Source organism: Ceratotherium simum, chromosome 6 (genome assembly GCF_057802395.1).
Source record: "Ceratotherium simum simum isolate JZ-2026a chromosome 6, ASM5780239v1, whole genome shotgun sequence".
Classification (NCBI taxonomy): domain Eukaryota; kingdom Metazoa; phylum Chordata; class Mammalia; order Perissodactyla; family Rhinocerotidae; genus Ceratotherium; species Ceratotherium simum.
In genome coordinates this window covers 56,909,351-56,925,374 of record NC_141905.1, presented here as the reverse complement: position 1 = coordinate 56,925,374, position 16,024 = coordinate 56,909,351, and the positions used below count along the sequence as shown (strand labels likewise).

The following is a 16,024-nucleotide window of genomic DNA, read 5'->3' as shown; positions in this document are numbered from 1 at the left end:
AAATTCCTTCCAACACTAAGATTCTGCAGTTTAAGAGTTCAGCTGTGGGGCCGGCCCCGTGGCTTAGCGGTTAAGTGCGTGCGCTCCGATGCAGGCGGCCCGGGTTCGGATCCCGGGCGCGCACAGACGCACTGCTTCTCCGGCCACACTGAGGCCGCGTCCCACATACAGCAACTAGAAGAATGTGCAACTATGACATACAACTATCGCCTGGGGCTTTAGGGGAAAAATAAATAAAAAAAAAAAAAAAAAAAAAAGAGTTCAGCTGTGGCCAAGGACAGATTAATGCAGAAATTATTAATATCAATTAAGATAATAAAACAGAATCACTCTCGAGCTGCTGAGAATATATCTAGAGCAGCTTACAGAAGTATGTGAATCGCTGGATAGCACCCACAGTTCATCTTAAACTTCTGATTCAAAGACAGTGAATTGGTGACTTTTTCTTCAGGTGCTGATACCAAAAGGGAGAAGATCTCAGGATGATTTGAAACATCAGAGCTGCCTGACAAATCTAAGCTGAAATTGAAAGAAGTCCAAAAATATCCCATTTCTAGCTCATCACAAACAAACTTATAACTGCAAAGCTCTTACAAAGAGGTGAAGAAGTGAAGAGGAGACTGGAAACACACCATTATTTTTAGAGAAGAAACATGTCAGAATAGCTGCCAACGCTTTGGGCTTACTAATAAACCACATCCTGAGGACACAGAGTCCATGTCAGAAAAGAGTACTATGCTTTATGCAAAATATGTTCTGGATGGAGGCGTGAACAAAAAAATGCACGAATGCATGTGCTTCTATTAGTAAGTAGCTTGGGAGCCAGGGCCTCAGGCTCTCCTGTTTTGGTTCCACTTTTGCATTCTAGAATACCAGAGGCAAGTCTCTTGCCTGGACCACATGGAAACCCACTGAACTACTTGCAGGCCTCTGAACGTGCTTCATTCTTTCCCACCTCCAGGCTTCTGTGCATGCATCGTTCTCCCTCGAATATTCCAAACACTAAAGTTCTTCTACAGAGAATATACAATATTCCAGGCACTCTGGCAGGCTTAGAAATGAAAAGATGAAAAAGACACCATCCCTGCCTTCCAGGGCCTCAGGACATAGTGGGGGAGACAGACATGTCAACTATAAAGAAAATATCCAATACATGTATTCCTGTTCAATTTAATTGAGTTGGTTTCAGTCCAGTATTCTATCCTCTCTGAAATTTTTTCTTGTTTTTGTAATATCAGTTACCCACCCACCTCCCTGTTCTCCCAACTTTGGAGCATCTCCCACAGAGGCCTTAGTCTGCTCTGACATGGCCTCTGAAACTCACTAAAATCACCAGTAACATCCTAACTGCCAAAACCAATAGCCGTTTTTTTTTTCATTTCACCTCTTCCTTGACTTTTGGCTGCATATCATTCATTCAACAAATATTTACTGAGTATGGACTATGTTCCAAGTAGTGATCACTGAAACAGGGGAAAATCCCTGCCCTCTAGTGGAAGGCAGCAGAACTCAAACAAATAAATAACAGTATGATGGATGATAAGGAACGCTATAAAGATAAAGCCCTTTGTTATACACTTCACATATATAGAGCCTTTATACAGATTAGGGAAGCCACAGAGTATGCATAGTTCATTTATCATTTCTTCCATTCCAGATACAATTTATTTCAGGGGTCATTTTTATCACTAAGAACTTGTAACGTAACTGGTATTCCACCTTTATCAGGTTTCCAGGAAAACAAATCCAGAAAGTTAACCCAAAGCCAAATTTGTCCATAGAGGAAGAAAAAGGTTTATTAAAGCATTTTCCAAAGATCCAATCAAAAACATATTGATAGTACTTTGGAATAAAGATTAAATGAAGCATTTGTAGTCACAGAAGGAATAGGCATTACAGTCTAGTCTCAAGATTCCGGCCCAAACTGACCATTTGACATGTTCCCCAATCCCCCATTTTTTTTTTTTTTTTTTAAGAATTCACAGAGATCTGATTAATCAAGTTCATGGTCTTTTTTTTTTGTGAGAAAGATCAGCCCTGAGCTAACATCCATGCCAATCCTCCTCTTTTTGCTGATGAAGACTAGCCCTGAGCTAACATCTATGCCGATCTTCCTCCATTTTATGTGGGATGCTGCCACAGCATGGCCTGACAAGCGGTGCGTCAGTGCGCACCTGGGATCCGAACCCAGGCCTCCAGCAGCGGAGTGCACGCATTTAACCGCTACGCCACGGGGCCGACCCCTCATGATTCTAATTTAATCTCTCGTTTCTATGTACGTTTTGTTCTAGATTAAGGGCTCTTAACGCAGGGTTAATGGGTCCACTTCAATGGATGATGATGTCTTTTCAATTGTATGCAAAAATTTTGGTATACATTTATATGTCCATTTTTCTGCTTGGAATTCCAATCCTTAGCTTTCGTCGCATTCTCCAAAGAGTCTTATGATCCCTTGAAGAGTTAAGAATAACTGGTTTATTGAAGACATTATGCTAAGTGAAATAAATCAGTCACAAAAAGACAAATATTATATGATTCCACTTACATGAGGTACCTGGAATAGTCATATTCATAGCAATAGAAAGTAGAATAGTGGTTGCCAGGGGCTGAGGGGAAAGAGAAATGGGGAGTTAATGTTTTCTTTAATGGGTACAGTTTCTATCTGGGAAGACAAAAAAGTTCTAGAGATGGATAGTTAGACAGTAACGTAAAGGTACTTAATGCCACAGAACTGTACACTTAAAAGTACTTAAAATGGTAAATTTTCTGTTATGTATATTTTTACCACACACACACAAAAAGAATGATTGGTCTAGACAACCTCAATATTTTGCTTCTAGCTATTGCCTTGACTGTACAGTAGAGTCCTCTCTCAAAATAGAATCAAATCAGCAATATGCAACCACAGAATAGTGCCATTACGTAAGGAATAGAAAATAAAATAAATATGGCCTTCTATTACAAACACCTGAGGCAAATCTGAAGTAATGTTTTAAATCCCTTCTCCTTTATACATTTTAAAAAATTTCTAAGATAATCGTTATTTTTATACTCCAAAAAATATATATATGGAAATAGACTATTTCTCTGGAGCCACAGTAGAGATCAAGTCTTAGAATTAGAATGAAGGGCAAATCCTGCTGGCTGAGTTAAGAATGTGTCTATTCAGAGATTGGATTGGTGCTTAACAGAGGCGAAGGAGGGAAGGAGGAGGGAGAAAGGGATAATTCGGCACATGTGTGTGGTGATGGGTTGTAATTAGTATTTGGGTGGTGAACATGATGTAATCTATGCAGAAATAGAAGTACAATGATGTACACCTGAAATTATACAATGTTATAAACCAATGTTACTGCAATAAACAAAAAATTTAAAAAAAAAAGAATGTGTCTATTCACCTTTCTTTCTTAGACAGCTGTGCTCCAGAATAAGGTCATCTATTTCTCTTCCCTTGCTCCAGGACCAGTTCATTCATATTCATATTCATTTATTTTTTCATTCCATCTACCTGTCAATCTTTTCTGAAAGTCTTCCATGTGTCACAGCCTAAGTGGTAGTTTTCCTGTCTGTATATGTTCTTCAGAAATCCACTTGATTGGATTTAATATCTAAGCTGGCCTCATCCCTTGGAAAAGTCTCTTCTAGAGTGGGATATTGCTTATATCAACATGCACTGGAATTAAACCCAGAGAAATAAAATGTTGATGGGATGGGATGATAGGGTTTAGGGTGAATATTTTTTCCTTGATTTACGTATATTATATCATGAAAAAGAAACCTTAACCTTATTCAGAATGCTTCCATTTTTAATCCCAAGAATTACACTGAATGACAAAAACCACCATCTTCTTTTAATATCCCAGGAAGATACACTGCTTAAAATCAGATGGTTTAAGGATGCCTTACCAAGTTTCTTCCTGCGGCTGTGGTAGGCGACTCTTTAAAAAAAGTCTTAAAAAAAAAATCATCCTGATCTTACTCTTGGGGTAGGACTTTGGAGACTCAATCCATCAGATGTTCTTTTGCCAGAATGGTCCCAAAGCCAATTCTTGAGGGAAATGCTGACTCAGCTTTAGGAATTCCTAACTTTGCTTTTAGGTACAGGTGGGATGCTAGGTCTACCAGTGAGGTCAAAATCTGTGATCAGCTCCTTAATTTCTGTATTAGGAATCAACCTCACTTCATAAACCTTTACTTGATTGGTCCCTGTAAACTGCAGGTCCATATTTAAGCAGCAACTCAGAATAGGAACACTCTAGGCCATCTTCAGAGTACGTAGCCTCAAAAGATCAGCCCCTCCTCTTCTTTCAACTGCTAGCTTAGATAATTAATACTTATGGAAGATGATTTGAAGGACATCTGTCTCTCCCCTCTTCCAACTACTCTGAATTCTTTCTTTCTATCAAGTTGAGTACCAAAAACCTATACTGCCTCAGTCTATCACAGAATTGCTATCACTGAGTTGGCTTTTTAATATTATGCCTCTGGGTTAAAGTTGCTATAAGAAATTGCAATTTTAAAAAATGTGGTCAAAGACATTGTCTAATAAAATCTCCTTTGTAAAATATCCTTGGGATTCAATTTTGGAATAGCTCTGCTTTGCCCTAGGACCTGGTATGCTGGGCATAATGAAAATTATGTATCTGATTATGTCTTATTTTTCTCCTTGGCTACTAGGAAGCTCAGAGCTAAATACACACACACATATACACATGTAAATGAATAAATTTTTAATGTTCTTTAATTCCAGTTCCCTACTGAATTTGTTTATGCCCTTTCTTGTTTATATAAATGATACAATGTGATCTTCAAAAAAATTCCTAAATGATCTCATAAGTAATTCCCCACAGATATTCCCTCTTCCTTTTCAATGTTTCTAATTTGCCTAAAAATTGGATTCTGTCTAGCAACCAAGGCCACAGTGTAGCCAAACTGACGAAAGTATTGACAGTTTTTAATACTCTATTTACAAACTAAGAATTAGATCATCAATGCTGTATGCAATTGAGGCAAAAATTCCCTCCCTGCAAATTCTCTGTAGCTTGAGAATACCCAGGCTAACTGGTCTTGGAAATGATGGGAATGCAACTGGATTTTTGTGTTACAAATAGGTATGCTTCAAAATGTAGGACTTGGCAATGGGAACTTCCTGCAGGAATGACAGCCTAGAATGAGAACTCTCAAGAAGAAGTAACCTTTTTAAGGGCCCACCTGGTACTAGGGTATGTTAGCTTTTTGCTATTTGCAATGATGTGCTGGAGCTGGCTCTTACCCACTCACCAGAGCCAATTGTTAAAACTTTAGGATTTTTGTGAGCCAGTTGATGTCATGTTGATAGCTTAAAATAGGCCATAGTGGGAGTACTTGTTCCATGCAAGTTGGCAAATGCCACAAGTCAGCCCCTCCATCCCCAGAGAGCTGGTTGTTAGAAATTTACCAGTCTACCACTGCTTGTCTGGCTTATTGCTCACAACTGCCAATGAGATAGTTATCTGTCCTCATTTGATAGATGAGGAAACAGACAAAAAAAATCTTTAGGCTTTAGGAAGAAATTACAGAGGCGACAAACATCTGGAACAGAAAGAAACTGCCAAAGCAGGAATAAGTACAGGTACAATGCTGACCCTAAGGGCTATATTCAGAGAAGAAAGATTCTATTCAGAGGAAGGTAATGAGGTAATCTAAAGAGATTGCCAAATTGAGATTCAGAAGGCTGCAAGAACAATTTCAATGAGGGACTAAGGGACCAAACAGAAAAGCCTCCAGGGGGAGCTCAAGTCTCCTCCACCATTTTCCTACTCCTCCTCTCCCTATCTTGGTTGGAGGAATCACATTCCAAGGCAAGAAATTCCACCACCACCACCACCATCCCGTCCCCCAAGTAAGAAGGGTTTGCTCAAGCTTGAAGACAAGAATCGAGCCATGTTTCCCAGGAGGCAAAGCTTTCAGAGAAATCTTAAAAAGTCAACACACAAGAGTATATTCTTTTCCCTTCAGCTGTACTTCTTAGCAATGACTGGAATGGAAAGGGCCCTTGGCTGTCCCAGCATCCCTGTCCACCTTCCTCCCTTTTGTGACCTTCCTCCCTTCCTCCTTTCTCTTCCAGAAGCTGGATTCAAGATAAGGGTCTTGGCCCCAAAAAGCCCAAGATGGGCAGCCAGTGCCAGCCCAGCTATATAGCATCCAGGTGAAGTTCTAGTTTGTTCCAAAGCCAACTAATAACCAAATATTACTCTGCTAATCATTGTCCTGTATTTCCCTCAGGAACCTTGAGGGGAAGGGGAACTGTGGGCTGGGCCATGGTTAAGGTAAGCCTTGATCCACAGTACTACCCTTTGTTGTTTTCCCAGGTGCCAAGGGAATGAAGAGCTTATATCGTTCACAAGTGGCAGAGCCAAGATTTAAACCAGGTATGATTACTACAGGGCCTGTGCTCTCTCAAGAGAGCTCTTTCTGTGACATTAGGCTGAGGCAGAAGACCTTGGGAGAAACTCTCCTGCTGGTGTCCTGGAGGGTAGTTGAACCTCCTTCCTCACATGCTGATCTGTTTTCTGAAAATAGGAGAAAGAGTGTGAAGGCAGACAAAAGCCCTCATTTCTTTGAATGATATCTTAAGGGGTTAAGTGAGATAATGTATATATAGTGCTTAATCAATAATTGGCACTTGATTGATGGTAGCTAACTTTGCAACATCCTACTAAACTATGATTACAATAATGCTTGATCTCCAGGACCAAAATATGAAATTTGAATAATGAGTAGATTAAGGGGAACCTCTTCTAACTCTGGTCAGATATTTTATCTTAATCTAGAGTAATTAAGAAAACAAAGGGGGCCGGCCCAGTGGCGTGGCAGTTAAGTTCACGCGCTCCACTTCGGTGGCCTGAGGTTTGCCGGTTCGGATCGTAAGTGCAGACATATGCACCACTCATCAAGCCGTGGTGAGGTGGCATCCCACATAAAGCAACTAGAAGGATATACAACTATGACATACAACTACCTACTGTGGCTTTGGGAAGAAAAAAGGAAAAAAGGAGAAAGACTGGCAACAGATGTTAGCTCAGGGCCAACCTTCCTCAAAAAAAAAAAATTAAAAATAGAGGATATTTAAAAAAAAAGAAAACAGAATTTGGAGTTGGGATTCAAATAGTCAAAATGTAAATATCTTCAATGTTTCCTGGGATTTCCTGAGTTTCTACTTCCTAAATGTCTTTATAGAGGAAAATCCTCAGCAGAGACATCTAATTGCTACTTCTTCTTCTGACATCTGAGAAGCCACCTGTGGCAGATCCTAATGGGTGCCTACCCAACAGTCAGCCCCCTTCTTCTGACTCACAGATTTCTGATTTTACCCAGGTAGAGGAAGGCAATGTGCTCAGGAAAGACTCCCCAGTTCCAGGGGATGAACAATGATTAGTCTAAACCAAGCATGGTAATCCATTCCCCTTTATCACAGATTGGCATAGAGGTGTGCATTTCATCAAATTCTGGCCAAAGGCATCTGAAAAGACGTTTGTTAGCCCTTTTGCAAAATTGGAGAGAGATGTATGCAAGAGAAACCTCCTTCTCTCCTGCTTTGGCTTTACACCTGAAGATAGAAAATTAGAGCAGTAGCTGCCATCTTAGCACCACAAGAAGGCCAAGAAGATAATGAAAAAGCTGATCCCAAGTCTTGACATTGTTAAGCTGAAGAACTAACCCTGAATTATCTACCCGAAGACTTATCATCATGTGAGAGAAAAATAAATCCTATTATTTAAACCCTTTGTAGGCATGTATTCTATAACTTGCAGCCAAAATAATCCTAACCAATATACCTTACCATTTCACAAACTTACCCCAAAATCCCCTTTGAGTGGTGGCAAGAAAATCCCATCGAAGGAACATTGGGAGTAAGGGCAGTAACTGTTGTTGAAGAGTTGAAGGATGCTTTGCTGGCATTGTTGATAGTTTCCAGTGCCCTGGATTTGAAACTGATGTAACTGAAGAGTTGTCTCAAATTTCTTGGTGCAGGGGCTCTTGTAAAGGTCACTTACGTTCATTACCTTCGTATATCCAGGATGAAAGCATGGGTCCCTGAGGGTTCCATTTGTACCCTGAATGGAAAAAATCACTTGAAGACATCACGTACAAACGCTTTGGGCACAAAAGTTCCAGTCTGACTTCACTAATGTGTAGGAACTGTACAACATCCCAGCACTCAGCATTAGCATCGGTATGCCCCTCCTCTGCCTTTTTCACTCTCGGGAATAGTCAGATTTGTGTACTAGGCACCAGAAGTAGTATCAGATGTAAATGAACTTTCGCTATTCATAGAAAGCTAATATAGTTAAAGCTGGGCCTGGAGATGCCATTAGTCTGGATTGTTCCTGAGTACTAATCACATAGTCAGAAGCAGATTCACAAGGAAAACTCTCAAGGCTCTCACAACTTTGAACCTGGGGTAGTTCTCCAGGAGTCTGCCCATGCCCCTGTCCCCAGCTCCAAGCAAAAAATCAGAAGCTCCAGGAGCTGGAAGTACCTTAAATCATTTAAGCCAGGCATATCAAAATGCTTTTTAACCCACAACCCACCATGTTCAAGAGAAGAAAAGGGGCTGCTGTGGATCAGAGGCACGTAGTGGAGCCTTGGGGCTCAGTAGGCATCTCTCAGCTGCACCTACCCCCATGGTGGTCATATTGACAGTGCTTCTGAGAACCAGAGAGCGTGCTTTGGAGGGGAGCAGAGAACTGGTTTCCTTTCAGTGGAGACAGGGAACAGCTGGATGTGACATTCTTGCTCTGTGTGTGTTTGTCAGAAGGTGCCCGGTAATTGCATGATTTTGAGTGCGTTTAACTTTTCTTGCCTTCAAAATGCAGAAAGCCTCTGGGGACAAGATTGGAAGTGTTGATTGATAATCTTTGTGTTTTTCCCGAACTGTTTTTCTCCTCCTCTCCAGATTGTTTCTAACAACCCTGTTTTCTGCAGTTTGTCGGAAATGGAGATTAAAAAGTAGTAAAGAATTTATAAATTGCACACACACACCCCCAACAATACACTAGCATGTAATTTTCATTGTCAACCCCACAAGGGTGAGAATTATTTCCTTAGAAACTATTTGAGTCATGTCCTTGGAGGTAGTGCAGTAAACAAACGTAGGAGGTAATGTCTAGAGGGAACGATTCATAGGGGTCTACAAGACGTAGACCTGCCTGAAAAGGTCTGGAAAGTACAGTAACCAACTTCAGACCAATTACTGAAGCAGAAAGAGAAAACAACAGGATGTGGGGGCTGGCAGCCCAGACGTGGGGAGGGCAGGTCTGGATTCCATTACACTTGCCTGAATGTCCTTGGCCAGTTTCTGCATGAGCGCTTGATCCTTCCCATAGCACAAGAAGCTGTGTGTGTACACACTGTAGTTCTTGCCATAGAGGCGAAAGCGCAGAGCATTGTCTGGAGACTCGATACTGTTGTTTTGGGGCACAAAAGTGATTTGTGTAGAGGCTCCCCCAAGGTCTAAAGCTCCATAGGTTTCCTGAGTATGGTCTCTATTTGGCTTCAGGTTGAGCCATCGCAGTTTCTGAAAGAGAGTACAGTCACCAGTGGAAGAAGTCTCTGGATGTCCCCCTTTTTACACTATTTCTTGGACTCAGGGACTTCCTAAGGCAAAGGAGCAGGGACATAGGGGTGACACAAAGCTCACTGGAAGCTCCTCAGTCTGCATCAGACCAACAGCAAGAAAAGAAGGGCTTCAAAGACATAGCTCAGACTGCAGCAACATAGAAGCAGTATAGCCAGTGTTTATGAACGAGGGGCCTGAGGCCCAAAAGACTAAAGTTCAAGTCCACACTTATTTGCTCATTAGCTGTGTGGCCTTGAGCAGAATAATTACCTTGTCTAGGCCTCAATTTGGGGGTCTAAAATGAGAGAACATCTCATATAGTTGTTCTGAAGATGAAGCACATGAAAAGTGCTTAAAACAGCACAAGATGCATAGCACGAGGCAAATATTAGCTATTAGTTTTAATGATAGATTTTTAATTTCCTCCATGTCTACCTATGGCGAAGATATGGCTTCTTTATTCTCTAAAAGTAAAAGTTCTTGTAAGAGAATTATACTTCTGGTGACCCTTGCAAATATGGGGTAAATTAACTTGTTCATTCATCCATCATTCACTCTGGCTAGCGATCCAAGTACTGTCTGAGATAGCAACGGCATTGGCTCCCAGGGGGCCAACTCCATGGGTTCTGTGAGATAATCACCTGAGTGAATTTGCCCAGCAGATAGTTGATAGTAATCCAGCCATAGGCGCCTTCTTCTTGGCCAGTGATGATTCTGGCCCCCTGGAAGTTAAAGGGGTAGCTGCTAAGGCTCTTCGTCACCTCAGTCAGGACCTTGTCTGCCAATGGTGTATTTTCTCTCCTGCACAAAGGAAGAGCTGAGGTTACTGGTTTTGTTTTAATAACTGCAACTACCCATTTTAGCCACAGCTTCCAGTCAGTTCTCCTAGGAAGTGAACCATATCTCACTAAAACAAACAGAGAGATGAAGATCCCCGCACATGGCTGTCTGAGGGGCCCTCCTTTTGGGTGAGGCAGAACTACTCTTTTGGCTGCCTCTCTCCAAATCCAAATCCTTCCAATCCCTGCATAGATTGGTCTTCCTAAAATACCATTTTTGTTGTTGTTCCCTGGCTCCAAAATTATCAAAGTAATTTAAATTACTGTAGTAGTGGCAACCAGGTATTGTTTGATCACCACACCTAGAGCTGATGTGTGCTACATTAGCCATTGCTGGTGGCTCCTAGCTGTTTACATAGCCAGGCTCTGTTTGAGGTTTTTTGTTTTTTTTGTGTGTGTGTGAGGGAGATCAGCCCTGAGCTAACATCCATGCTAATCCTCCTCTTTTTGCTGAGGAAGACCAGCTCTGAGCTAACATCTATTGCCAATCCTCCTCCTTTTTTTCTTCCCCAAAGCCCCAGTAGATAGTTGTACGTCATAGTTGCACATCTTTCTAGTTGCTGTATATGGGATGCAGCCTCAGCATGGCCAGAGAAGCGGTGCGTCGGTGCGTGCCCGGGATCTGAACCCTGGCCACCAGCAGTGGAGCGCGCGCACTTAACTGCTAAGCCACCGGGCCAGCCCTGTTTGAGGTTTTTAATCAGGGCTCTAGTAGACACCAGGCGGCAAATGTCCTGGGACAGATACTCAACCTCCTTTGGTGCCAGGTCAGGAAAAAATCTTCCTCATATTGTGCTTCAGTTCTTGGGTCTATTTGAGAGACCTAAAGAAGGAGCCTTCCAAAGTTTTCATAATAAAGATGGGATGCAATTGCTTCCAAGATGTAGGCTAGGCAACAGTGAGAGCCTCTGTCAGAGGCTGCTGCCTTCCAACTGACATTAGACCCCTGTAATCTCTCATCAGAATGGCTTCCATACCCTCTCAACTGGCCCCCTTATCCCTAGTTTCCCCCCCTCCAGTCTACCTTCTTTACCAGTGTCACCAGTTGGGTAACACCCTTTAGTGGTTTCCCATTATCTCCCAGATAAACTCCACTCCCTAGCGTGGCCCACAAGGCACTTTGTGACCTGGACCCTCCCTTCTCAGAATCCCACTCAGAATCCTGGCTCTACCACTTACCAGGTATGTGACCTTGGGTGAGTTACTTAACATTTGTAAGCCACAGCTTCCTTATTTGGTTAGTAATAGTTAATAATTCCTCTTATTTCATAGAGCCCTGATGATTAAATTAAAGCACACTTCCAAGAACATAGTAAGGGCTCAACAGATACAAGCTGCTATCATTTATTATTATTATAATTATTATTATTATTTTACCCTTGCCCCCTATGTTCTATCCATGCAGAATTATTTATAGTCCTCTAAACAAGCCCTGGTCTCTCACACGTCCCTGCCTTTGCACATCTATTAGAACACAAGCTCCAGGAAGGCAAGGACTTTGTCCTCTTCACTGCTGGATCCCTAGCACTTAGAACAGTGCCTGACACATAACAGGTGTCAAGTAAACATAGGTTATGGAATGCATGCTGTCTGCTTTGCCTGTAGTGCCCTTCCCCAACCCTGCAACTCATTCTTCATGATTAAGGTCACATGTCCCCTCCTCTGGTAAGTCCTCCTGAACTCCTCCCATTCTGGCAGGGCCAAGTGTGCTCCCATTAACAGCTCTGAGTACTCCTCTATTAAAGAATTGATCACTTGTATCAAAACTCTGATCTCCTTGAGGCTTGAAGTCACCTACATCCATATCCTGGGACAGAGTAGACAGTCATTACATGCTGAATGAATGAATGAAGAACAAACAAACAAATAATGCACACAGGTACTACGTGGTGACCAATAAAGATGTGCTAGTTGTGATTATTTATGTCTTGGGACATCCGTGAGTCACTTCTGGTCTTCCTCCTTCCAGATATTGAATGGCTAAATCTGTAGCCCCAAATCCCAGAGTATATAGGCTCAATCTTTCTCTCTTTGTGCACTCACTCCCTTGAATTCCCTGTGGGGAGATGGGCAAGAGGGCTTTTTCAACATACTTAAATTCCCACTGTTACTCATAATAAGAGTTTGGGAGTTTTACCCACTTACTGAGATTTTCTTTCTTAGGTGTAGACATTTAGGATGTTTAGAATTTGGGGTGTTGACGTGTGGCTCTCTCCCACAATTTCAGAGGCTCTTGCACTGCCAACACTAACTCCCAGCCGTTCTTGGTCCCTACTTGCTGCTATACCTGAGTAACCGCATGCCTGCCGTGGCTCCCAGGTAAACAGGTGTATCTCGGTGCTGGGACTGTGGAATCACATGCCTGGCTCTTTCCATGCATGCAGTCAGATAAATGCCTATTTCAGTTAACTTTTGAGCATATTTTGAGATTCCAGGACCTAGGGAAAGATGTAGAAGCAGATGACAATATTTTTTAAAAGTATAGGACATATCTTGACAATATTAGAGCAAAATATTGGTGTTTTCTGAGAAAATCCAAGAAGACAATTTCTTGGTGTGATATATATTAGGTTGTTGCACTCAGAGGATAACTCACTGAACCCAGCCTTGGCAGGACTTTGCAGACCTTTGGCTGGGTCTGTCTGCTGTTCAATAATTTTGCCACTGGATGGTGCAATTTTCACATTCAATTGCATAACCTTCCTAACTTGTTCTCAGATTTTAATGGGAATCTTGTAGATAGCTACCCTATAAAGCTGCTTTTTGATGTTTCTTCCACAAAGTTGCAATTAACAACACTAATTCCTAGAAGACCTTAAAGGAGAAATACGACATTTAAAACAAAAATTAAAATAAGCACCAGGCACATTGGCTTTTACTTGAAAGATAGAAACTGATGCTAACTAGCTATGTGATCATGGCCAGTCCCCTAAAATTTCTGAAGCAGAGTTTCTTCCTTTGTTAGAAGAAACAGGAATAGACCCAGGTCTCCTCAGCAATTTTTCCACTCTGATACCCTGCCTCCCTAGTAAAATTGTTTTTCCAGTTTTAGAGCAAAACTAAGTGTTGCTATGGAGAGGATTAGAGCCAAGATTCTTTAAGCTTTTTGAAGTTAACACTTAACAATTTCAGCTCACTTTAAGATGTACATCTATACTGTCAGTGCTATTTATAGTGAGGATTTGGTTTAAAGATAATTATCCAAATATGTTATCCATATCATTCACAGGGTTTTAAACAGCCTGTTTACTTAACCATAAAGAGAAAATCAGCTCTAATTTATCAGCTAACTGTTTTGATTCAGAAAGTCTGGCCTTTAAGAACTGGTGGCTTTAAACTGACCTTTTACCTGAATATTTGATTAGGGAACTCTCTCTTTGGAGAGGGGAAAATGACTGCATTGGTTAGGACAAACACACGGGGTGAGTCTCAGAAGATGGATATCTGCTAGATTAAAACAACAACAACACCACTTTTAAAAATAGAAGGCAGTGAATTAAATAGAAGCCAACAGAATGAGGGATTTGGGATTTAAGAAATGCTTGAAGTCTCAGAATTGATGGGGCCAAAGTCTAAGGACATCAGGCTACTGGGCAGAATGATTTGCTCTCTTGGAAACATCTTCTCACAATTGCTTTTTTGACAAACTATGAAAACTACTGGACCCCACAGGTCACCAAACTAAAAGAAAATTATCTTCTGGGTTCTAGGTTACCCGTCTGAGTAAAAGTAAACAGTGGGTCCCTGGCTCAAAAGGCCAAGAGAGATAAAGGTCAGAGAGATGATGGGGCAGTGTGGTAACACTGGGTGCATGCTGGGGTGCTGGATGGGAGGAAGTGGAAAGAGCCGAACTGTCAACAACTCTAACGTGTTTTGTGACCTTAAAAGAAAACTAACCAGGAAAAAAAACCAATATGTAATGCAGCGATTCAGAGTAGCAGGAAGCCTGGAATGCAGTTAGGAGACCTAGATTCTTGTCCTGGTTCTATTGCTACTTACAAGTCACTAGTCTTTCAGGTTTTTGCTTCCTTCCCTGTTAAACAAGATTTAAATGAGCCACAAGGTTCTTTTTCAGCCCTAAGAGTCTATGATTTGGCCTTCCCTGCCTAGGTTCCATAGAATTGCTGCTCTTATGTCCTCTAATCTACAGCTTGGAAGAAATTTTTGAAAGCCTTAGCTAGCTATGGACCAGCAGCATCAACATTACCTGGGAACTTGTTAGAAATGCAAATTCTGAGGCCTCATCCCAGACCTAGTACACGAGAAACTCTGGGGGTGAGGCCTACCATCAGTGCCTTAACAAACCCTTCAGGTGGCTCTGAAGCAGATTCAAATTTGAGAACCGCTGGCTAAGACACGGTTTGAAGTTAGGAAGATCTCCATTTGAACCCCAGTTCCATCACTTACTAGCTTAAGCAACCTTAAACAAGTGGTATAACTTCTCTCAACGTCAGTGCTCTCATTTTTAAAAATGCGAATAATAATACATACCTGAAAGAGAGATTGTGTAGATGAAATAATGCATTTTCAGAACTTAGTTGGTGCATGGCACATGAAAGTGTCCTGTTGATGGGAGTTACTATTACTCAATTATTTTTAAACTTGCTTATTCTTCAAGGGCTTTATCATTAAGAATTGATTTCAATAGTATTTTTATAATGATAATAAAACAACAACAATAGCAGCTCCACTCTGTTCTTCACTTGATTTCCTTTTTCTCGTGTGTTCCACTTGCCATACACTTCTCATGTTCTCATGCCCCACTGTCTCCCTTTCCCTTTTCTTCATCTTACCTTTTACCTTGCACTCTTCTATCTGATGCACCACCCCTGTGTCATTCTCCTTTTCTGCTGGCCACTTATAGATGTACAAACTTGTGTGAGAAGAACCCGCATCCAGCACAATCCCATACTGAGGACAAAACAAACCAAGAAGTTATCAGCATTACATTATTCTTCTCAATATTCAGCTTGCAACAGAAAAAAGGCAAAGACAGGAGTTTTCAAAAACATGAGGAGAAATTACTTTAATTCAAGAGGAACACAGGCGAGGGGGGATGTCTGCCTGCCGTTGTCCTGATCACAAGATCTACCAGGACACTAACCCCTCTAGAACAGAGGCTCTCAATGCTGGTTGCACATTAGATATCCAGGCCTTACCTGGGGTGGGGACCGAGCATTAGTATCATTTAGAAGCTTCTCAGGTGATTCTAATGTGCAGCCAAGATTCAGTACCATGTGTTGAAATAGCTGAGACAATATGGAGGAAATAGAAAGCCATTAATCCAGTAGTTCCCAAACTTATATGCACATCGGAATCATGAGAATCACCTGGAGAGCATCCAAGTCTACTGATGCTGTGTCTCTTCCCTCAGACATGTGATTTAATGTGGCCTGGGCTTTGGAAGAGAGAGATGGAAAATACTAAGTGTGTTTGCTTTTTAATTACAAAAAAACTGTAAATTGTATTCAGTAAAATTTAAAAGATGTATACTTTAACTTCATATTTTGAGCTCTTAAGAGTAGGGGGAGACGAAAGGAAGAATAAAGGAAGAAAGAATGTAGGGGGAGAGGAAAAAAGACAG

General features: G+C 41.4%; 1 protein-coding gene across 1 annotated transcript in view; it reads right to left on the bottom strand.

Annotated features, from left to right (window-relative positions):
- ENTPD1 (ectonucleoside triphosphate diphosphohydrolase 1) overlaps positions 1-16,024 on the bottom strand; it is a 99,774-nt gene that overhangs the window by 26,395 nt on the left and 57,355 nt on the right. The window contains exons 3-7 of the mRNA XM_014785599.2: positions 15,234-15,351; positions 12,728-12,878; positions 10,243-10,402; positions 9,320-9,559; positions 7,839-8,096 (exon numbers count right to left, since the gene is read on the bottom strand). Coding sequence (XP_014641085.1) covers positions 7,839-8,096; positions 9,320-9,559; positions 10,243-10,402; positions 12,728-12,878; positions 15,234-15,351 — 927 coding nt within the window. The remainder of the gene's footprint in view (positions 1-7,838; positions 8,097-9,319; positions 9,560-10,242; positions 10,403-12,727; positions 12,879-15,233; positions 15,352-16,024) is intronic.